The sequence below is a fragment of the Haliotis cracherodii genome, unplaced genomic scaffold (genome assembly GCF_022045235.1).
Source record: "Haliotis cracherodii isolate W230 unplaced genomic scaffold, xgHalCrac1.p SCAF_13, whole genome shotgun sequence".
Classification (NCBI taxonomy): domain Eukaryota; kingdom Metazoa; phylum Mollusca; class Gastropoda; order Lepetellida; family Haliotidae; genus Haliotis; species Haliotis cracherodii.
In genome coordinates, this window is record NW_027266268.1 from 28,954,874 (window position 1) to 28,980,758 (window position 25,885).

The 25,885-nt window shown below is 38.3% G+C and overlaps 1 protein-coding gene across 1 annotated transcript in view; it reads right to left on the minus strand.

Moving 5' to 3' along the window:
• Window positions 1–3,728: 3,728 nt before the first annotated feature.
• Window positions 3,729–25,885, minus strand: part of LOC139459827 (potassium channel subfamily T member 2-like) — a 172,383-nt gene continuing 150,226 nt past the window's right edge. The window contains exons 23-31 of the mRNA XM_071241523.1: window positions 25,103–25,288; window positions 24,384–24,515; window positions 24,096–24,122; window positions 21,327–21,386; window positions 17,757–17,819; window positions 12,563–12,692; window positions 11,433–11,517; window positions 9,292–9,484; window positions 3,729–8,686 (exon numbers count right to left, since the gene is read on the minus strand). Coding sequence (XP_071097624.1) covers window positions 8,501–8,686; window positions 9,292–9,484; window positions 11,433–11,517; window positions 12,563–12,692; window positions 17,757–17,819; window positions 21,327–21,386; window positions 24,096–24,122; window positions 24,384–24,515; window positions 25,103–25,288 — 1,062 coding nt within the window. The 3' untranslated portion in view covers window positions 3,729–8,500. The remainder of the gene's footprint in view (window positions 8,687–9,291; window positions 9,485–11,432; window positions 11,518–12,562; window positions 12,693–17,756; window positions 17,820–21,326; window positions 21,387–24,095; window positions 24,123–24,383; window positions 24,516–25,102; window positions 25,289–25,885) is intronic.

A 25,885-nucleotide genomic window follows, 5' to 3' on the forward strand; every position in this document is an offset into this window, starting at 1 on the left:
ATTCTGTTTGTGTTTCATTTCATGGTCAAGATAAACCAAGAAAGTAGATGTCACATTTAAATTCTCTTGAATTATAGTTTTCACTGAGTTTACGTCAATATAACATTTGTTCGTTTGACTAAATTACATACTAATCATAAAAACAGTTATATTCATTTGTTTGATTGACATTTAAACATAACACTCAAAAGAAGTTAAATATCACCCGATGTTTTGAGTGAGTGAGTGAGTGAGTATTGTTTTACGCCGCTTTTAGCAATATTCCAGCAATATCACGGCGGGGGACACCAGAAATGGGCTTCACACAATGTACCCATGTCGGGAATCGAACCCGGGTCTTCGGTGTGACGAGTGAACGCTTGAACCACTAGTCTACCCGACCGCCCCCGATGTTTTGACATGGCTTTACTTAATCTGTCATGGCGGGTGGATATTGCAACACAGCCTTCCAATTGTGGGTGTTCTTTAACTTGGTTTGATAATTATAGTTTGTTTCCGATATAATTTAACTGAAAAAACATATCTTATATAATTAAGTGAATTTAATTATTGTAACTGGCATATATTTGTGGGGAAAGTGTGTGAAATTTATATTTTCAATTTTCAACATGTTGTATAGAACCATTAGAACAAGAACGATATTTCAAATACACCTTATTAAAACTTGATTACCATGCCTATTGCCTTCTAAAACATGACGATATGTATGAACAACGAAGACATCAAAATATCACAGATATGCAACATTCATGACACTGTGTTGTACTAGGGGTCAACAAGGGTGGACATATACATCACTGAAGTGAGTGAGTGAGTGAGTGAGTTGGGGTTAACGCCTCTTCGAATTGTATTTCAGTTATTTCAATGTGTGTTAACTGAAAAGCGCTAGAAGTTTCAGGTCTTTGACGTTTACCACTTTGGTGAAACCATGGACATGGTGCTGACAAAGCATGAAACATAATCAGAGCGAATCTGAGATTCAAGCCACTATCGAGGTATCATAGGTTTCATACACGCCTAATGAACTCTGCACAGCAAATTGCGGCTCCTTTGGCGATAGGACCACCCGTGCCTCGACAATGTGACGTTATAAAGTGAAAAGATTCTCATTCACCCGAAGGCGGGATAGTGTTAGAAATTTCAATTACGGGGAAAAGTATTCGCATTGCACATCTGAGAATGCACATCTAACTATGTTAGATTAAGGCCAACACCTGTCCATGGGAAACCCACCAGAACCTTTATGTCTGCTACATATTAATCTTATTACAATCAGATCATTTAATCTACGATTCCTCTTAGCATTAAGATCTGATGACACCTCAATAGGACCTCGGGTGGTAAGGTGACCTTTCTTATTAGCTATTCCGCGTCGAGACGTCTAAACTTTCGGTACGAATGAGCGAATCATTCAACCCAGCTTTTCTGATTTCTTTATCTTAAAAACTACAAAAACAACTCTCGAATTTAGTAAGTATAGCAGTGCCATTATATTGTGGATCTGTCATAGATCATGTAGTTTCTGAGGGCTGTAGCGTCTATACTCTAAACGGGGTACCATCGATGGAATACTTGTAATCTGTATAAGTTTTCATTTGTAAAAAAACAAAATTCCGAATCGGGATGGTACAAAATGAAACAGAAACGTTTTAAAAAGCTTGCAACTGATTGGCTCTAGATCCAACAGTGCCTTCCTTCAATTACGACGGTCATAGTTTAGCTGACGCGACCTTCTACGGAGATGTCCACAGAGGTATCTTAGAGTAAGAGATCTGATGTTAATGATATTGGCTACATATATGCCTATGGAAAAACACATAAAGGGTCGCAAGAGAGAGACTTTCGTTTATATAGTGTTCATCATATAGCGCGCGTCAAAGACATAGACTGATCCCACAATATATCAGGCACGTTATACTGCACGCAAACGATGTCTACTGCCAGTGATTTTGTGAGAATTATTGTTCAAATTCATCAGCTCATGTGGTCATGTGAGTATTAATGTATGTTAAGCCAGAATAAAATACACAACTGCGACTATACACAGACCTAATGGATTAATCTGACACCGTCAAATACACTGGAATAACATGATGGAATGACGACATTGCTTGTGGAAAACACGTATGTATGTACACATAAATGGTAATAAATAGTAAATATATAGAAATATGATATGATCGTACATTACCAAAAATAAACTTTCTGTACTCCATTATCTAACATTTTTCAAGGTGTCTTAACATCAGATATATTTCAGTGCCCAACCCATACACCAATTCAGGCACTTCAATTACGAGCAACAATTAACTGCAAATATAACGTTGTCTAAATAATTCCTAAATGCCAGGTCGCTGGACTGTAATTCAGAAATGATCTCATTGAAAGGAGTGATCTCCAGTTGGCCAGATCCAATTCAAGCACTAGTTGTATAACATTCTTCACAGACATGTTTCTGTAGGCAGTTGGAAAAGGAGTAAAGGCATGTGACCAACCGCCTTTGAATATCAGTAACCTCTATTGCTAGCTATCAGTGAGGCCAATTTTTATTGAGGAATAAAAGTCATTAATATAACTGGACTAGATTAGGTGAGTTTTTCTCGGACATCGATTTACAAACTCTAGCTAGGAATAGTGGTGGTTGTTTACAGTGGGTCTATAGATTTTATTGTGAAAATAATGGATGGCTGCAACACGTTGATCTTCAGTTGTATTTCGGACAAGTCTCTGTATATGAATAATTTTATTGATTCATTTTACGATCCAAAATTTAAAGAAGGAAATGACATTCGGCTTGGCGAAGAGGAGAAAACACTATCGAAATATTAAGTGTGTTCACAATCATAAGAAAAAAACTTCTGATCATCAGTTGAATCAAGGATGACACCATAGCATTCCAGAGTGATATAACACCCAAACACTCTGAACATAATGTTCTTCCTTTAATTACTTTAGGAAACATCATACTATTTTATTATATATAAACATACATATCATTTCAGATCTTATGATGCAAAATAAATCCTGATTGGAAAGATGCTGAATGTGTGTCCAAATTATGTACATGTGCAGTCAACAATGTATTTGTTTACAATTGCTGGTTAGTGACTTAAACTGCCAAGATTTGCCGACATGCAATACTAAAATAAATACTACTTCAAATCGTAATACCTGACTATACAGGACACTAGTTTGGTCGTACTGAATAAATCCTTCACATGCATCACGATCATGATATAAAGAACTTCATAACAAGATCCAGAATGTTATCATAATAAAAATGTGTTTTAGGAAAATCCATGTTCTATATTTAAAATTCAAAGCAAACTTTGCAGCAGTCTGGCGCTCTTCTCTGAGAGCTTCTTTGAGCAAAGATCTTCAGTGAAAGCTTGATCACACATCCGAGAGGTCATAATGTATTCAGGTGCCATCACAATGGCTGGCAGTCTTGTTGAAATCAGATCTTTTACTCTAAATGCATTTCCTCCTGCGTGAAGATCTGACTTACCCTCCATAGAAGGTCGCTTCAGGAAAACCCAAACCAAACTTGTCTAAATAAAGGATGAAATGGTTCTTGGGCAAATCAGATGCCACCTTTCTAAAACGATTCGTCTTCATTTCTTTACCAGCTTCATTCGGAAATTTCAATGAAATTTAATGCTACAAAACACATATATGCCATTGGCAGTACACTCGTTGTGTTTGGATGCCATTATTAATCCAAATTCTGCTCTGAATGCTTCACTCACTTGTATTGCAAATTTAGAAGCATCAACACGGATTCGCTGATAAAAAAGGTCACCTAACATGACCTTCTATGGAAGTGTTATCAGATCTTCAGTAAAAGATTTTATTGAGATTGAATAGATTTCTGATGACTGTAAAACACTTGACAAAGTGGAAACATGTGTTAACAAACAACGATGAACATTCCAGAAGGTGACAAAACTGTAACTGTCCACTTCAGTATACAGATCTATGCATGTTTTTATAGGGCAATGGTCACAAAAACTTGATCCGAATGCAGGCACCCATGCATGCACACACATTCTCGTCTTACATTCGATTCTGTACATATGTATCATGTGACACACATGGACACATCAGTTCATTTGTATCATGAACTCTGATAACTCTGAGTTGGGTTTAGCATGGAACACAATTTTGGTTATATCACAACACTCCACAGCAGGTTAATCAAACAGGTTTGTTGAAGTATAGATGTGAGCTTTATGCCACCAGGGAAATATTGTGATGAATATGAGTGCTTCAACAAAACATGTTCAAGCGTGGTTGGTGACCTTCATACATTCAGTTGTTCAGTTGTTCTTAGCTTGAAAAATGATGTCCCCAAGTTTCATGCTTCTGCAGAAGTCATCTCAATTGTTCTTAGCTTGAAGAATGACACTCCCAAGTTTCATGCTTCTGCAGAAGTCATCTCAATTGTTTTTATCATGAAGAATGACACTCCCAAGTTTCATGCTTCTGCAGAAGTCATCTCAACTGTTTTTAGCTTGAAGAATGACACTCCCAAGTTTCATACTTCTGCAGAAGTCATCTCAATTGTTTTTAGCATGAAGAATGATTTCCCCGATGTTCATACTTCTGCATAAGACTGCTCATTTGTTCCAATCTTGAAGAAAAGTTCAATTGCTCACACATTAAATAATCATTTCAAACACATTCTTGGTGTATGCTACCATAATAAGGTTGCAAAGGAGCTCTTTTCTTCTATGAAGAGAAGTTTCCTATTTCCTAAATTTCCTCCTGAAGAAAAGTGAATCCTGTTGATACCAAATGTGACCCTACACATTAAGAGGTCCTTGTAATATCTTGATCTTCAACATGATCATCCACGAATTTGTGCTCTGTTGTATTTCAGGCTTCCAACACAGAGTAAAGTCATATCTTTCCAGAAAGAAAACATAATACTATCTCAGGTTCAGACAATATGAATATGATCAAGATTTCTAAAAGATATTTTAGGCTGGATATAGTGTACACTGACAACACACACAATAGGAACTGGAGAAAGAGTAGGTGCCAAATTGGTTCGTTTAACCCTGATCTGACAGGCCTGTTAATACCCTCGGAAACATTACGTATAAATAACACAAAAATACATATCAACTGCTCTCAGTCAGGTGTGCTTCTAAGTTAAGTGAATGTGGTAGTTCAGTTCAATGATCAAGTGAGTGAGTGAGTGAGTGAGTATGGTTTTACGCTGCTTTTAGCAATATTCCAACAATATCATGGTGGGGGACACCAGAAAAGGGCTTCACACATTATACCCATGTCAGGAATCAAACCCAGGTCTTCGGCATGACAAGCAAATGCTTTAACCACTAAGCTACCTGACTGCCCCAGTTCAATGATCAAACATACACCAAATATTAAGATAAAGAAAAACCGGCATCGCCTGTGTGTGTAAACAGGAGACTTTTGTTTGAATTCTGAACACTTCAAATTTGTAGCTGACACCTGCCTGCCCTTGTTTGTCATCAAGCCAACCTTTTTCTGTTACTGGGATCACGGATCCACTGGCTCCAAATTTAAGAGTGGCAAATATATCTTGGCTTCTTGATTCTGTTGACTGTACAATCTTTTCAACAAATGGTATTGCACTGTAAAGTACATTACTACAGCTTACATGATGGACAGAAGGTGGCTAGAAGTTAAAAGTAAGAAATGTTAATTGTGCACGATAGCAATATTTCTTGACCAGTAATTTATTCATGTACAAGATGTTGCTTTTGTGCACAATAACTATAAATATTTAGAATGGTATGTTCCAATTGCTTATGATTATTGGCAGGACAAAATGCTACTCCTCATGAAAAATTGGCATCGAAAAAACCTGAGGCAAGAAAGAGGTCTTGATCCAAAGTCTTTCACCTTTATGGAGTTCATAACAATAGCTTGGTTTTAATGTAGATAACACATGAATGAAAGAACATCCACGCTGCATACTTAAGGTTCAGGGGACAAAACTCGTGGACATCTAAGGAAGCAAGGCCAAAATGATAAATTATTCATAATATTCCCTTCATTACCTGACTTCGAACAGTAATTGTTCTCATCCATTACACCATCCTCCTGTTAAACATTCCACGAGTAGGATTCTAGAATATCACACAGTTCAATGACACAGCTTCAACCTTCTCAAAGTGTTGTGCCCTGATAAGAAGCCATGTACAATTATACCATGTCACCTCATGATAAATTCTGTAGTCTCCTAATATCAAAGTAACCATGGTAACAGTGTCTCCTATGGCAAAGCAGTTCTGAAAAGGCAGCAATAGTGACAACGAAAGGCTTAATCACAACCAAGGCCATGGAAGTCACCAGATTCAGTGGTGCAGGATCTGTACAGAGCAGCTAGAGTCCACTTCGTAATGCTGACTTCTCGTACTTTTACATCCAATGTGGCAGGTCTGAGAAGTGAGCAGCTGACAGAAATCTTTTCCTAGCCATCATAAATGATATCTGAATCAGGTCCTTTCGGATTTGTTCTCATCAAACTCCCCTGTACACATTCTTATATCTGTCTTCTTCGCATCAATTCCACATTTGCTCTAAGAATGTGTCAAGTGAACGTTGTTAAAATTAATAATGCTGAGGTTCAAGAATCACCTGTTTATGCAGTTGGAACATCCAAACTGATGTCAGGTCATCTCAACAAAATCACTTCTGGTCACATTGAACACAGTTTTTACAGAACATATAACAAAAACATACATAGACAAACTGCAGAGAAATGTGACACTCATTCCATGTCTAGGTGTAGCACCATTTAAACTTCGTATTTGCTTCTTGTTTCAACAACATCTTGTAGTTAATTCCCAGTTAAATTCAAGTCCTCTGAAACCAACTGGTATGATTATTACAGGTGGCAGTCCAATACCTTTGTTATTGCAATTTTCTCAAATCTCACAAAAATCAGATCTTTTTCCATGATGCCATTCCTCTCTGCATGAAGATATGAGTACACCTCCACAGGGGGGAGTGTCAGGTGAACTAATCTAATCAGTCAATCAGTGGCAAAGCTTCTATAGTCTTGATACGACTGAATGAAGTATTAAACCCAGTGCATATGACTTCTGTATTTAGAAAATGAGCTTAAATGACCAGTTCAAAATGTAAATAACTAAGTCAGTGCCATTGTGTATATGTTACACATTTTGTAGTGCCAAAGGGTGCACTACTGAGGTAATATTTGTATCCTGTTTTGCTTTTAGTTTGATAAGATAGAAAATTATGAAACAAGGTGGTTATAATATTGTTATCAAGAACCCATTCTTTCTTTATTTGGATTTGACAGTCAGTGTCTCTCAGGGTTCTCCTTATGCACCTCCTATTGAGGTGTCCTCACATCTCAGAAATATATATTATCACAGTAAAAGATCTGATTTGAATGAGATTGAAATTTCACGTGTGTGACACATCATTACCTTTCAGTTTTTCTCTGTCCATCTTCAAAATTGCATTTCTTTCATAAATCAACTTCAAACATAACCTAAACCCTTCAAAACAATATAACATGCCCTTCAGCACTGCATATCATCCATAACAACTTTAAACATAACCTCAAAATCAATAATCCTTAAGACTCCTCCCAATATCATGTCAACAATTGCACATTCTCCATAACAACTTGAGATCACCTTCAAAATTGCACACTCTTCACAACTTCAAAAGATTACCTTCATAATTTCACATTCTTCAAAAACACAACCAATAATGGTTTCCATTCCCTCACAGTATCTCACACAGAAACACAATTCACCTTCTTCAGTTCACTAGAAATTCCCTCACAGCTTGTAGCACCATCAATGTGTTTTCTTACAATAGTTTAAAAGGTACACCTTATCCCAACAGGAGAAAGTAGTCCTCCTATTGCTCCAGAAACTATACCATTGTGTTTTGAAGAAACTGTTCAGCCAACAACCAGGTGGTGTGATCCTTTGTGAGTAATCATTTAAACTGTGGTCTTTCGCAAAAGCTTTGAATCCTCTTGAAAAAAACCAGATCCAACTGCAAACATATGGATCCTACATGTGTGATGCAGATATGGATCCTGCATGGATGATGCAGAGGTCACAATCGCTTCACAGCCTCAAGCTTCATAGAATTAGGGCTCAACAAATGACTTCACATGCACTTTTGTGCCGGTTACGCATTCAGTGTTCACATACTGGGAACTGACATCAAATTCCTTCCATCTGATAAACACATCCTCTTCTGATGAATCAGAACATCAATGCTCTCCATCTTCTTTCTGGGAGTAATCATATCTTCTTCTCCGATGATTACTTCAACAAGCAAAGATGAAACATGAATCTCCGTCATTGGTATTTCCTCCAACCGGGACAATAAATGCCACTTCTTCTATAACTGGCTCCAGCAACACATCTCCTTGACACAGCTACAACTGTAACAGTTTCACATGCTGTAGACTAAAGAGCCTTGAAAAGCAAATCCACTGATGAATCGGCCTTTATCATACCACTGTGCCATGGAGACCATCTTTAAATCCCTGTTGCTTGAAGTCATCAGCTTCTTGTGTGAAACTGCTTGTCCGACTCACTGATGGCGATCCTTGGATGATGTTTATTTTTGGACAGACAGGGCTTGTTTCATCAACGTTGTCATCCTCCTCATCAGAATCGTAGTACACCACAGGAATCTAGAAGGAAACAGAACAGGACAAGCTGTAAAATGAATTGAATAATTGAATACAGAGGAAGCTTTATTTGCCTTTCAAGAATTCAAATCCATCCTTACTGAACAAAATATAATTAAAAGCGACAAAACCCTTTTTGTATGCAATAGAAATCTCTGCCAAAAGTCAATTGTACAATTCCCACTATATACTGAGCATGTGATTATGAATCACTATCAAATATCAGTGATACCAGGTGTTCGTCATAAGGTGAATTTATCCTGTCCAATCGGTGGCACAAAGACATGCAAAGGCACGTCAATTGCTCACACCAAAAACACAGTTACAAATGGAACAAGTCAAAATAGGGAATTGCATCGGACATCTTTTTCATCACTGATGCATCAAATTTGGAAATACCCTCCACACGTCCACCATAGAACGTTTTGATAGCTTTACTGAGGCCTTGAATGTTGTCACCTTGATCAAACAACTTCTGAGCAAGAGTAGTATGACTATTTGTGGGAAAACATGCTTGTGCTGAAAGGAATATGTTTGTATGTTTCTTAAGTATTATGATCAACAATCAATGTTGGTGGGGTGTGATCCGCTACAAAAAAGAAGCATACCCGACTATTATCAGCATAAGTGACAGTGTCTGGCTTGGGCTTCCCATTCGGTCCTTGGCGATCTCCTTTACTCCCCAACACCTGATCAGAGTTGTCTGCCCCTGTTGGGTCTTCTCTCATCCCCGGTAACAACCTTCTCTCATCTGTAAGTGGTGATGGGTGCGGGGAGAGTGAACTTGGTCGGATTAGATACCTGTGGAAAGATAAGAGTTGTAGTCTCAGAAGCTGATGCAGATGAAAAGGAATTCTCAGACTTACAGATTCTGATAAAGCTGTAATATTCCATCAAACACACAAGTGATCGATATTATGAACAATGTTCCATGCCGTCAGGGCAACATGGACATGCATTCAAAAAGCCACTGAGTTTGACCACCAGAATCATTCCATCTTCACATACAATAATCATAGTAAATTGGGACCAACAGCCTTTCTTCTTTATATTTATAAACTATGGTTTAGAATTTCAAAACCTGGTTACACAAAGGACCTCTACAAACTTAAAGTAAGAAGTAACCATATGATCAGTAAAAATTTAATATTAGCTAGTTTTGTCATCTCTGTCAATCTCCCTGAAAGGCCTCCACCTCATATTATTTAAGAGATGATTTATTTGTCTCAGTATCGAGTTACAGCTAGAGATGATTGATCCAAATCCTCCTCATCCACCACAACTTACACAATGTCATCCAGTTCCAGCTTCAGATCACAGACCCTAACCCCTCCTTCTTCACTACTCACACAATGTCATCCAGTTCCAGCTTGAGATCACAGACCCTAACCCCTCCTTCACTACTTACACAATGTCATCCAGTTCCACCTTCAGATCACAGACCCTAACCCCTGCTTCTTCACTACTCACACAATGTCATCCAGTTCCACCTTCAGATCACAGACCCTAACCCCTCCTTCACTACTTACACAATGTCATCCAGTTCCACCTTCAGATCACAGATCCTAACCCCTCCTTCACTACTTACACAATGTCATCCAGTTCCACCTTCAGATCACAGACCCTAACCCCTCCTTCACTACTTACACAATGTCATCCAGTTCCACCTTCAGATCACAGACCCTAACCCCTCCTTCTTTACAACTTACACAATGTCATCAAGTTCCACCTTCAGATCACAGACCCTAACCCCTGCTTCTTCACTACTTACACAATGTCATCCAGTTCCACCTTCAGATCACAGATCCTAACCCCCCCTTCTTCACTTCTTACACAATGTCATCCAGTTCCACCTTCAGATCACAGACCCTAACCCCTCCTTCTTCACTTCTTACACAATGTCATCCAGTTCCACCTTCAGATCACAGACCCTAACCCCTCCTTCTTCACTACTTACACAATGTCATCCAGTTCCACCTTCAGATCACAGACCCTAACCTCTCCTTCTTCACTACTTACACAATGTCATCCAGTTCCACCTTCAGATCACAGACCCTAACCTCTCCTTCTTCACTACTTACACAATGTCATCCAGTTCCACCTTCAGATCACAGACCCTTACCCTCCTTCTTCACTACTTACACAATGTCATCCAGTTCCACCTTCAGATCACAGACCCTAACCCCTCCTTCTTCACTTCTTACACAATGTCATCCAGTTCCACCTTCAGATCACAGACCCTAACCCCTCCTTCTTCACTACTTACACAATGTCATCCAGTTCCACCTTCAGATCACAGACCCCTAACCCCTCCTTCTTCACTACTTACACAATGTCATCCAGTTCCACCTTCAGATCACAGACCCTAACCCCTCCTTCTTCACTACTTACACAATGTCATCCAGTTCCACCTTCAGATCACAGACCCTAACCCCTCCTCCTTCACTACTTACACAGTCATCCAGTTCCACCTCCAGATCACAGACCCTACCCTCTGCTTTTTAACTACTTACACAATGTCATCCAGTTCCACCTTCAGATCACAGACCCTAACCCCTCCTTCTTCACTACTTACACAATGTCATCCAGTTCCACCTTCAGATCACAGACCCTAACCCCTCCTTCACTACTTACACAATGTCATCCAGTTCCACCTCCAGATCACAGACCCTAACCCCTCCTTCACTACTTTCACAATGTCATCCACCTTCAGATCACAGACCCTAACCCCTCCTTCTTCACTACTTACACAATGTCATCCAGTTCCAGCTTGAGATCGTAGCTTGGATTGATGATCACATAAGAGATGGAGTTGCGTTTGTCACTCACTTCATCTGGAACACAAGTACATATGATATTAAAACATGTTTGATGGCAGACACAAGTGGGTGATCCTCTGTGAATCCTGATGGAAACAGCATAGATACCAAAAAGGTTTTGATTCGAGCAGTTTGCTTCAGAAGTAAAATAACACTTGAATTATTTAATATATTTGGTTTTAAAATATTAGCAGCGGTTGTAATATGAGCTGTTTGTCATCACATGGTTGGAATTCTAACCTTGTCACTTGATAAATAAACAGCATCTGTGTATTCAATCATCCAATGATTGAGCGCTCCTGATTGATTGCCCAAGTGGTGATCCTTGGTTTGTTTGATTCGCCACAAGTCAGAAGCCAGAGTCTAGTTACAATTATTTAGGTCTAGGTCTTAAAAACCTATCACAGTATTACCCTATATTGTATTAGGTTCCTGACAACCTCAGGTAAACCTAGTAACCAGCTCATCTTCCAAGCCCAAGTTTTGAAGCAGTTCTCTTTCAAACCTGGGTTTTGAAACAGATCACTTCTAAACCTGTCACAATTTTTTTACATGAAAATTCCCCTGACAAGAATTGAACCTGTAAACTCACATATCATGTTAAGTTTTGTAACCCACTGTTTTCCCACTGAGCTACCGAGGCAGGTGATGAGCAGTTGTTAGATTCATCATGTCATGACTCCAGCTAGTCCATGCTGCATGTGAATTTTCTCTCGCATGCTTTGAGCGAATTCCTTTTATACCGCAATACACTGTATAGTTTCACTACAAGGTATGTCAATGTCTCCTTATTTTTTTCTGGTATTTCTTGGAATTCGACGGTTCATAAGTTGGATAAAACACGCCTCCGAGGTCTTGGTTGAAAATGTAAAACCTTGAGCTTGTGAAAAGACCTCAGGTCTTCGGCCCTTGGCCTTTTCACTCACTCACGGCTTTACATTATTAACCAAAACCTCAGAGGTGTGTTTTATCCTATACATAGTCCATATGTTAAAATTAATTCGACTGTAATATATCTGGAAGACAACTTAGACCAGAAGAAAAAGACTGCATTACAAACCATAATCTTCAATAGGTAGATTTTGCGACTGCATCCGGCACTTGACCATCTGAATAATTTCCTGCCTCTCGGGGGTGAGGTGAGCTCCCAGCACCCCCTCTTCCTGGTCATCTCCCATGCTCAAGGACACCTACAGGTATTGCAGAGTAGGGAGTGAAACAGTGAACTGATTTCATTCTGTACAAGGCGCCCATGTCAGTGTGATTATTATATGTGGGAATAAATAGTTCACGATGTTCCAGGGTAAATTTATGGTTGGTTGGTTGGTTTGTTGTAATGCCGCACTCAGCAATATTCCAGCTATATGACGGCAGTCTGTAAATAATCAAGTCTGGACAAGACAATCCAGTGATTAATATCATGAGCATCGATCCAAGCAATTGGGATCGATGACATGCATCAACCAAGTCAGCGAGCCTGACCAACCGATCCCGTTAGTCGCCTTTAACGACAAGCATAGTCACCTTTTACAGCAAGCATGGGTTGCTGAAGACCTATTCTAGCCGGATCTTCACGGGATGGTAATTTATGAGCTTCAATAATGGCATAAAGCCATGGTACAATTATAGGTTGTCTTTGATACTTGAATGTAAATTACATCCTATGAATTTTCAAAAGCATAATGTCAAAACTATCAGAATATTCTGATTTGAAGGTATCTAATTGTTCCAATATACTGATACAAACAAATAAAGGAACACAGAAATGGCAGTCTCTTTCAATCACAGATTGTGATTCTGGCATGTGGTGCATCAGAACATGGATACATACAATGAAATTTTTCCAGATTTGAAAAGGCCTTTAATTTTGAGGTCTGTTATGATAATTTAGATTTTGCCTTGAAAAGGTATGATGATGAATAATGTGCCTTGGAAACGCCTTGAGTTTTCTGAACCAATCTCCATCTGGTGTAAATTGCTTAGAAATGGTCTGAAGAAAAACAATCTATTCAGAGTATCCCCAGAGCTATCTCTCTTCCACTGATCTGATGCTGAGTTGAACATAACTGACTCCGGAACAAACTGAAAGGAAGGCCCAAAGTTAAAAATGTTCATATGCAAATAGTAAGTGTAGTAACTGTTTATTGCACTGCCTTGAATTCTAGGAAGGGAGGTTGATTTTTTTACTAAAATTCTGCATGAGCTAAGCAATAGATCTGGTGGTGAGGGAAAAAAGATACCAAACCAATTCTTCCCTATCTAGCTGTTCCTTTATTTTGTTTTAAATCAGTAGAGGAAAATGAAACATAAAGTGAGAATCATTCAATAATAGTCCTTATTAAATTTGAAATCTTCTAAGATAAAAAATAATACATGATAATACACAACTCAAGCTGATGCACACATTTGATAAACGAGTTGTTTACATTTATACATTTTGTTTAAAAAACAACATTTTATTCCAAGTTTTTATATCAATTCAAAGAGTAGTAATACTTTTTACACACACAATTATTACAAAATTGACATATCATTACTCAATTGTATAATTTTACATTATGATGGTTTAAATCATTAAACACTCGTTATGTTAAAAGGCATATATATGCATGATGCACAATCTGAAACCAGGGTATTAGCTAGCTAAATGTAATAATCTTGCTGCTGTATAAATAACATGCTGGCAATGCAATACTCGCAGAGCAAAACACTCCTTCACTGGTACATGAGGTTGGAATAATCTGATGTGAAAATACAGTGCATTATTTTATTAATTTGTACAGCACACTTTCCGATCAATACCTGCTGAAATGTGCTTAGGCCAGGACAGACCATAATACTCTGAAGGTTTCAACCGCTGCAGGCTAACTAAAAGTATTGCCCAATATTGTGTGCAGCCAATAAGTTATCTGTTCATTAAAATCTCCTTTTCATTTCTGCAATCTCATTAAAATCAGATCTTTGTTTAGCGGTAGCGAGAACATCCCATTAAGGGTCACGTCAGAACGACCTTTCATCCAACCAATCAGAGCGTCGCTTACCAGATCATGAAAGTGACAGTCGGAATGTGTTTTCTAATCATGCAACCACGAAATATTTAAAACGGGGTATTCTGAATGACAGTTACGGGTTTTATGATTATATCCATACAATCTAGGCCATCTGTAAGCCATTCCAGAATGTTCTTCTTATCAGTTTTAATATTTTTAATCGAGAATATGTCAAAATATGTTTCAAAGCATAGTCGCCAGTTTGAAACTAGTGTCCTAAAGCTCGAGAAAGCTGCCTTCTGAATGGCTAATGTCGATTTCTTGTGAGTCATTTCATTGGTCGGTCAAAATTCGCGAAAGGTTGTTCCGACGTGACCCGTAATGGGATGTCCTCAGATCTTTGTTTAGCGGTAGCGAAAACTAAGATCTGAATTTAATGAGATTGTCATTTCTGACAACCACTTGTCTTGTTTGGCCCACATTCTTTTAACTAAGAACAAGAAGATGTTGGGCCATTCTTGTTAAAAGGACTCATGGACATGAAAACCTTAGAACTCTAAACAGTTGTCATTAAAAGCAATAAAATGAATGTTGTCATTTAAAATTAAAAAAAACATAAAAGTGTCCCTCAATTTGCTCACTTTGGGAAATACAGATCTAAAGAACAAGTAATCATTTGTTTTGCCCTGAAAAATAATTTTTGGGTGAAAACTTTGATAAAAATACTTGAAAATAGCACTGATGAACAACCTGTAAATACCTGGTACTGTTTGTTAAATGGATACATTAAAGACATTCCATTGTCCCCTGACATAAATCAAGTGCTGCAACCACTTGATGTTAAAGAAGTGAGGTGAAATGGGGTTTAACGTTACGCTCATGATTATTGTAGTGACGTGCATGCACATGTGTGTGTGGCTGCTTGTACTAGTCCAGGACTAAAGCCGGTTTTACAATGCAAGCCCACTGAAGTACCATGCTACAGTTTAAACATGAATATCCTACATAGACACAGTATACACAGACTCCGCACCGGCCATTCATTGTTTTTTACCCCCTCAATGCCAGGCAGGGTGACAAAAAGTACCATCTTTTAACGTTGCCTGGGGATTGTACCACCAACCTCCTCTCTGCGAAGACGCTCTATCCACTAGACCATGGAAACAGTCCATATACATAAGACATACATGAATGCACTCATTGCATCCTAGCTAATTAATTCCTGTGAAATAAATACAATCCCAGGGATAAGGTGAATACTGTTCTCCCCATACCTCTGACTTTATCCATCTTTTCCTCTGGATGGACATACGGGGGCACGGGTGGCCTAGTCCTCTAAGGTGCCACGATTCACTGTGCAGAGATGCGTCCCTTGGGTATGCCAGAAACCTATGATTGTGGGTTCGAAATCCCGGCACCTTAGACGACTGGGCCACCCGTGCCCCCTGGAGTAGTGGAGCATGTGTCATAGGGAATATTGCTCTGAGTCAGATGAGTATGAATGATTATTCCTACATATACAATTACACTTCCTTAAGGCATAAATGGAGAAAATCAGCACACCCTAAAATAGGGAAAAGTTTTACTGGGGAACAACTTGAGAAAGAAAACTCCTTTTATGTGGTCAGTAAGTTTTAAGGTATGGGAAACCAGGGCATTTCTTCAATTTGCAATAATGCTTCAGTAAATTATTGATGACATTTTCAGCCAAACATTTAAAAAATGTCAGGTTGGTTATTTTTTCTAATATTTTGTTTTTGAAACAAAAATGTTTTTAAGAGGAAAGTGAGTGAGTTAATATTTAACGTCACATCAGCAGTATTTCAGCCATATCGTGACGAGCTAAGAGGATGGCATATGTGAACATTAGCACTTGACTTGCTTATAATACATTCACAATCTTACATTGGACTCTACTTTTAGCAGACATTTCTTATGATGGAAAGGTTTTTTGTTGCTCTTTTTCAAATGGAGCATGAATGTAGGACTAAGTATGTGGTGTATTTCATCCAGTATAAAGAGAAGAGAAACACACAGCGATGTTTTAGTCTGCAGATACTTGCAGGGGAAGGAAAACTTATTTGATGTGGGATGTTTGGTAGTGTGAAGATAGGGATGAACAGCTAACGATAAATTTGTTTGTTTGTTTGTTGTTTAACGCCGCACTCAGCAATAATCCAGCTATATAATCGACTCTGGACCAGACAATGCAATCCATGAGCATCGATCTACGAAGCTGGGATACGATGACATGCATCGACCAAGTCAGTGAGACCACGGACTTGTATAGGTCCGTGGTGAAACTGACCACCTAATCCCGTTAGTTGCCTCTTACGACAAGCATAGTCGCCTTTTATGGCAAGCATGGGTTGCTGAAGACCTATTCTACCTAATTTGTAATGGCCTAAGAGACAAAAGCTATACTTGCATACTTATATGCACAGATGTATATAAGAAAAATGTGTGACAATCCCTGACATTGTCTGTTATCATCTCTAGGCCTTGTTAGTATATGCACTTACCTGCAGGAGTGGTATTAACAGTGTTAGGATCACACAACATTCAGTTTTATCTTTCACTTAGTGCCATAGTGTTTCCATGGCAACCTGAATACATGCATCCGATTCTCACAGCGAGTTCAATAAATTCATCTGATTTGGCTTAAACATGATGTTTGCCACAGCAACATCAATACATGCACACACCTGACTGGCAGAATTCCACAGCAATGCACAGCAATACACGCCTCTGATTGGCTTATTATTCCACAGCACCCTGAATGCATGCATGCATTTGATTGGTTAGTGTTTCCATAACAACCTGTATGCATGCTTCTGATTGGCGTATGCTTCCTCAGCACTTAATAAATGCAAGATATCTGTTGGCCTGTGTTTCCACAGCAATCTGTATGCATGCATCTGATTGGCTTATTATTCCACAGCACCCTGAATGCATGCATGCATTTGATTGGTTAGAGTTTCCACAGCAATCTGTATGCATGCATTTGATTGGCTTGTGTTTCCACTGCAACCTCAATATATGCATCTGATTGGCTTGTTTACAGAGCAGTCTGTATGCATGCTTCTGATTGGCTTGTGCTCCCACAGCACTTCATAAATGCATGACATCTGATTGGCCACTGTTTCCACAGCAACCTGTATGCATGCATCTGATTGGCCTGTTTCCACAGCAACCTGTATGCATGCATCTGATAGGCTTGTTTCCACAGCAACCCAAATGCATGCATCTGATGTGGCTACTCACTGAGTTAATACGTCCCCTTACTGGTGGAAGTTTCATCGTATTGCCAGTGCGTTGTTTATTCCTCTAATAAGATACACATGCTATTACATTTTAGTCTGTGAGGAAAACTTAAGAATGAGTTGTTCCAGGAGGAGCAACATTGCAAATTTGACATACCAACTGTATCAAGAATTCAACATACTTAGATGCTACTTTTCATGGATGAACATAATCTTTGACTATTACTGAAAATGGTTATGAACAAAATAAAATATATTTTTGCCTAAGATAACTTTGAGTAAGTGGGCATGTCAGGGAATTATTGTTCATGATAATGGCTGACTTTGGTTGGAATATATATATGTATACACATACTTGAAAAGCCCAGTATCAATAACCTTATCATGAAATAAGTTATATTACCCTTATTGTATACCAAATATTGAGGCAATTATTATGATATAACGTATGTTACCACGGTACGTAGGCAGTTATCACATGGGTTCATGTGATAGATCTCACAAACAGATCACACAAAGGAAGGGTAGGGAGGAACACATTGTATGAAAATATTGGCTTAATTCGTTAGATTAATCCCAGAATGCTTGTTGTCCATCTGTGAAATATCTGTAGAAGCATATTATTTGTCAACAATTTAAAACAGGAAAACATTTTTACGGTGTTATATAAATATACTTCTGGTTGTACAACACTTCTTGTTGGGTAAGAAAAAGATACATCGAGATTGCGAAGTTTGAAGAGAGGATACAAATCACTCAGAAATGAACTTTGTTGAGAACAGTACAACATACACTTAACGTGTATGCTTGCAAGAGTATATACACATATATATATGGGGCCCAAAGCCAGAATCATGTCTAGACAGACTCAAACAGCACAAATGCAGAATATCAGAGAAAGATGCAGCCAGTGTTGAGAGTGGTGAGGTTTTGCCGTTGTCTTTGATAACTTGGCAAGACACCTGAGAACCTATCAGGAATAGCCTTAATCCTACCACTTCTGTCAGTTTAGATTACAGATATAAGAGATGATATTCATGGACTACAAGAGTTTTAAAGGTGTAGGCCAATGGATGTTATGGAATGGCCTTTAGCAGGGTGCGATTTTCAAATTTGCCTGTTCAGGTCTACGAATGAATTTCTTTGTATGGATAGAAATGAATGAAATATCAACACCAATTGATGACTTTGCTCACAAAACATGTGGATTGTAGATGTAGATTTTGCTTCTTAAATGGATTGTCTGCATAAAAAGAAGAGAAAGGTTATATGCAAATGTGCAACCTCATGATATAGACAATGTTCAATGACAGTTGTTCCTGTGGCGGTGTTGGGCGGTCGGCTAGCCTAGTGGTTAAAGTGTTTGCTCGTCACGCCGAAGACCCGGGATCGATTCCCCACATGGGTACAAAGTGTGAAGACCATATGTGGTGTCCCCCGCTGTTATATTGCTGGATTATTGCTAAAAGCGGCGTAAAAACAATATTCACTCCTGTGGCTGTGCAGTCAGTACAGCCGTACTACTTCAACAACCCGTCATGGTGGAGCTCACTTTTCTCAGTTGTTCACTAACAAGACAATATGTCTGCATGATATAATAGTGGATTGATGGCCACTATGTTTATATCTGTGTAACAGGGGTCTTTTATTCATAATTTCCATTATTGACTGTGTTTCACCTGCATTGCTGTATTTGTCTTGACATGATATGTTGTCTACTTGATGATGGTGAGGCCATAAATTGCAGTTAGATCACAAGATTAGATCATACATTCTGAATGCTAGATCATGTCTTTTTCAATATAGGTAATAAAGTAAGTGTGCAAAGTCTACAAATAATGCTGATTTTTGTGGTTCAAAGTCTACAAGTAATGCTGAATTTTGTGGTTCAAAGTCTACAAGTAATGCTGAATTTTGTGGTTCAAAGTCTACAAGTAATGCTGAATTTTGTGGTTCAAAGTCTACAAGTAATGCTGAATTTTGTGGTTCAAAGTCTACAAGTAATGCTGAATTTTGTGGTTCAAAGTCTACAAGTAATGCTAATTATTGTGGTTCAAAGTCTACAAGTAATGTGAATTTTTGTGGTTCAAAGTCTACAAGTAATGCTGATTTTTGTGGTTCAAAGTCTACAAGTAATGCTGATTTTTGTGGTTCAAAGTCTACAAGTAATGCTGACTTTTGTGGTTCGTAGTCTACAAGTAATTCTGACTCTGTGGTTAACAGTTGTCCATTGTTGTAGACATTCTCATAACAATTATCCATACACAAAATGTGTTTGGTGACCCCAGTGACAGGGTGGAGGGTAAGGAGTATGGTGCAGGGAATTATCAGATGCAGGTGGGCTGCACACAGTGCAGAAATAGTTGCTTTAATTTTATTTTTGAAAAACCCTTGTTAAAAAGATGACTATCCTTGGTACCTATTTAAGGTACTCATGATTACAAATTTCATTCTTACTTCAAAATTACAAATATTGTTTTTCAAAATTTCATCAACAATTAGTACTAAAAACCTCACAAAGTCTCATATCATATTTTGAATAATCAACTTTTTTGTTTTAGAAGACAGAGGCAAATTTTGAGGAACAGAAAGAACATGTAATGTTTCATCTTAATAGGGTATGATATGTAAAAACATCCTTATATAAGGATTATGTGAGGATTTAAATACTGTAGTGCAATTGACTGGTTGTGGTGCATGAGTTGCAACTGGGTTAAGGAAACACAAAATACAAAATCGCACCCTGCCTTGACATGACATTGTGTCATGATGACAGACTAGACCTGATGATTGATGATGTTAGAAGGTCTGTCTGTGATGTATCTGATGGGGTGATGTTTCACAATGTACACATGGTCATGCTGGAGCATCTGTTGAACAGAATGGGGAGGCTGGGGCTTGGGTAGATGCGGCCAGGGAGGAAGTTGAATGATGTGTGTGTGTGGGGGAGGGATGGATATCGCCTCCTGTAGACTCCTATATATGAATGAACAACTTCTTTATTACAATAAGGAGTGACGTTGATAACAGCATTAGCACCAACACTGAAACATGCTCCTACTTGTAATAAAGACGTTGTTCATCCATATATTTTATCCTTACTTAGTACTCCAACTTCTAAATTCCTCTCAAAGAAGTTTCCCTCCAGAGGAAATAACTATCGTATTTCATTAAGTGTTTCATACATATTTTGTATCTCAAAGAATGTTGATGTTTCTCAAAGCAATTGTTTTGTGAATCATGTGTGTTGTTAAGAGTACATTGCCAATCACAATTTTGACATCTGTTTAAAAAACATAATTTTTTCATCAAACATGTTTTGTTTGAAAATTAATATAGTTTATTATGAATAAGTGTTGTCAGGATAAAATGTTGAATATTCTCAGGAAACTATAATCTGAAGAGATCTAGGTACTCCAGTATAATGAATTGAATCACGTATTATCACTTGTGATGTGTCTAGACTTGATCAAGGCAGTCAGGAAACAGAGAGTTGGGGTGTGAATGGGTTGGCAGAGGAAGAATGGATTATTAGTAACAGCAAGCGCACACAGTATAAATGTATACTTACAAAGGAATTTCTAAACGCGAGATTGAGCGCGGACTGATCCCGAGAGACACATGTTGAGGACTGCAGGATAAGGACAGTGTTATATGCAACTCAATAAGCTGTACATCACCTATAAAGTTAGTGATTTGTAGCAAATCTACAAACAGAATCCAACTGAAATAAAACGTGAGAGGTTTGTGGCAGCATTCAAACACAGTGTTCACAAATGGTAAACTTCCACAAAAACTGTGCTTTGGGAGTGATGAGTCCAATCATCTAGATATGAGAATCAGGGAAAGCATTGCTGGCCAGCTATACCCATGTTTTAGATACCTCAGAAAAATGTCTTTTCACATTGAACATTTCAACCCTGAGAGGAATCTGTTTTGACAGGTTTCCAGTTACTAGATAAGGATTGAGATGAAATATCGGGAGACTGTTTGGAATTTTCGTCTGTTTTCACATTATAAATATATATATCCGATCCCCAAAATTAAAATGTGAAAAAAGATAATGCATTTACTATCGCTATCAATATCAATATTTCATATACAACAATAAATAAAACCTGTTGAAAACGTATCTTAAAAACTTCAAAACAACAAACTGTGACGAATAAGAAGAAATTTAAAAATATATTTTAAATTCTAATTTTTAAAAATGTTTTACCTAACGACCTGAAGTTTTTTTGGGAAAAAATTGTAATTAAGATTGTGTATGTCCTAAATAATGATGAAAAAAATACTTAAATTATTTTTACAATTTGCATAAACAGTTAAACCCTGGCAACCCTGCAGAAAGAACAATTTTGTGTGTGTCTACATATTCTGAATGGGTCATTGCTATGTTGCAAATACTTGTAAAATGGAAATAACTTAAACTAAATGATTTCACTGAGATGGAAACAGTTGGATTGAGGTTTGACTGTAGGCTCCAGATACTCCCTGATTCTCATGTTCCTGAACAGACTATCTCTGAACAGCCCAGAGTCTATGAGTCAGCAGTGTTTCAAAACGCAAAATATCGGAACCTGTAGATCAAGCACTGCAGGCAAGGTGCAATAACCAGACACAGCGTACTGGTTAGAAAAAACAGAAGAAGATTCTGATGAGCTGAGCTGGTACAGAATGGAATCCATGGATGGAAAACTGTGATGTGAGCTAGACTGACTGACGGAAACAGCGAATGGTGACGAGATCCAAGAAGTGATATCTGATATATGATGACTTCCTGCATCGGATAAAGTCTACTCACATTCCCACGGAAAAATGAACGTTGCCTTTTTAGCTAATAAAAAGACAGTAAAATACAGTTATTATGAGTAGGTGTTGTCTCAAGTTGTTATTAAAACAAAAGAAACTGCTTCAAGCCGGAAGCAATTTCTGGTCAAAGTCGCATGTATAATGTCAGTCTGGTTGTCAAGGAGGCGTCCAAATCTAATCAAGAGATGTAGATCGACAAACTGAAAGAACACTGAAAACTATAGTAAATCTCGATTCAGTATTAAAAAACATTATTACTGAGAAATGGTCCTTTAAAATTGTTTACCCTTCTGATAGGGGATGTGGAAGCCTTAATTCACCATTCCACCTTTGTGTTGCTTAAACTAATAGACAGTCGATATCAGTGAATGTCTGGAGCAGGAGTGCCCGGTCAGACACGGGTGTACACATACAAATATCATCACCACCTTGAGGACAGCCACAGTGGGACTGCAGGTTTCTAAACACAAGCTAAATCTACCAACAACAGCATAAGTAAACTCTCTGATGTTAGGGTGTGAGAGCGCTAATCACTGCACACTGTTCAGTATGTGTTAAGAGCTGACCCTGCAGTGCAGTCCAGACCATGTGCAGGTGATGGCAGGGTGTGGCAGGGCGTGGTGGGGTGTGGCAGGGCATGGTGGGGTGTGGCAGGGCGTGGCAGGGCATGACAGCAGTGGGATGCATAGGGAACAGTGTCTAGGAGTCAGGATCACCAATAACGGGTCTATACCCCAAATAGGAAATTAGCAAATCTACAACAGGATTCAGGAATTCGAACATCTGTTAGCCTAGGCTATTAGTATAAGACTATGTGATGTACTCTACAAACTAGTTTTTTCAGCAAATTCTCAAATGATTAATTACACACTTCCGTTTATAGATCAAAGTACCCTAAATATTTAACTTTTGAACCCTGAAGTTTTGGGGTATGTGTTAGTGTTATTATTAACAAATTAATTGACTGGTTTTAATTAACAAATCAAGAACGTGTTTCATAAATATCTTTTTTAATCCACTTTCCAAATAAAATGAACTAACCATAATATAGTGAATACATAATATCACAAATATATTTTTTTAATGTTTTTAATAAATTTAAACAATAAAAACTTTCTAAAAATACATTTACATAGCATCGTCAAACAATAAGGCCAGACCATTTCTTGGTGTTTTACTGATGTTTTACTGATTTCCTGCGTCAACATGCCAGGATACAGAAGAAAGCAAAATACAAAAAGGATTTTGTTTGTGTTCCTATTAGGTAAAGCTTGTAAAACGATAATCAAAAGAGCATATTTTCAGTCACAACATTTTTTTTACCTTTTCCAAATTTCAGATACACTAAAACGTAAAACAGGCAACAAAACTGGTCTGGCAAAAACTACTTCGTAAACTTCTAATGAAGGTGTACTGCCTACCCCTGGGTGTGGGAAGTGGGTGGGGGAAGAGGGTGGGTTCAGCCGATCACCTGCACAGGCCTGGGTGGGACCACAAGGGCACACATGGGGTGACAAACAGAACTTACTTTCACAGGAGAGTGACCCATACCGCTCTATACAGAAAAGAATAAAATGTCAGCATGTCAAGAAATTCTTTAAAGTCTAGTTGTACAAGAATACAGTCATTCAGTAAAGCTAATTTCATGCAAAAGGAAATGCAGAAAATTAACAGTCTTCCCACTATTGACCAGAAAGGACAAAACAGATACCAATTACATAGAAATGGCTCTCACTAACCTGCTATTAAAGTAGGATTTGATACAATATACACAAGCTTGGGGTAAACAAAGATTGGAAGACCCATGAAGACTTACCGAGGTAATCTCAGACCCGGTATGGACCTGGGTTCGGTAAATGCCAAGGGGAATCTCACACGTAGTTGAGCATAGCTTCTGGTACAAGCGGCCATATGTACGGATCCATAGATCATCCTTAGTGATCTTCATCTGTGGGAAATGGGATGAATGCCAAGTTATTCAAGTGGGTGTGAGTGAGGGAGTGTCATTAATGCCACTTCTAAAAGTAATCCAGTTATATCATGGCATGTCAATTTGATGTGGAATGAAAGCCCGAAGTTATTCTGACATTAATTGTTTACCACTTTGGTGAAACCCATGAGCATGGTATGGTGCTGACCAACCTAGAATCATAATCAGGCGAACTGGGATACGAACCCAGTATGACGGGTTTCTGGCTTGCTAATCAAATTTGGACAGAAGCATACAAAATGGAGTGAAATCATGTCTCTTTCATTCTTAATCATCAAACAATGACATGAATTCATGTCTCTTTCATTCTAAATCATCAAACAATGGCAGGAATCCATGTCTCTTTCATTAATTCTAAATATTATGAACAAGAATCCATATTGTCAGGGTACAATGACAAGCAATTAACTATGTCAAGCCTGATCCATTAAGTCACCTCTTTCGACATGCAGTGGATGCTGTGACCAAATCAAACCCAGAATCACCAACAACTTGTAAATGCCACATGAAGATCATTAAAATAAATGTTATGCATTTCAACTCACACAGGCAAGATGACCTGACCCGACAGCCTGGTCAATCCCCAGGAGGAGGCGGACGAAGGTGATGAGATAGTCCTTGACAAATGCTTGGTACAACAGCGTGTCCAGCATACTGGCACTGAACACATTGCCTGCTGCAAACGGCAGTCGGAACATGTAGTAGATGTGGGATCCTCGCTCTCTCTCTTTCTGAAAAGTGAGACAGATTGTTCTCAATGGACTGAACCTGTCCAACAGTTTTCAAAGTAAAAAGAAAGTTCATCGTAAATTAATCGCAAACAACCCAAATCCCACTAAAATCAGATCTTTACAGAGACCTGAGGACATCCCATTACGGGTCACTTCAGAACGAACTTTCATCTGACAAATCAGACATTGCTTGCACAATCGCAAAAGTGAAAATTAGAATGTGTTTTCTGATTATTCGACTTCGAAAAGGTTAACAGGAGACATTCTGAACAACAGTTACAGGCTGAATGACAGATTTAGTCAAAATCATTGTCTATCTCTCGCTTCAATGGGAAGAAACAGAAGAAACTTTCCACAACCCATGGAAATTACTGCCATACAATCTCAGCCATCTATTAGACATTACAGATTGTTCTTTTGTTCAGTTTTCAGGACAGAAACATGAGCTGGCCAATAGAGCCACATTCAATACCCTTCATTTCTAAATCTCCTCATATCTGCTCATCTATCCAACCTAATCTATTTTCATTCTGTAAATACAGATTTTCTAAGACTTGACCTACTCCCTTTCTTCCCTTTTACTGCAGTTGATTCGAC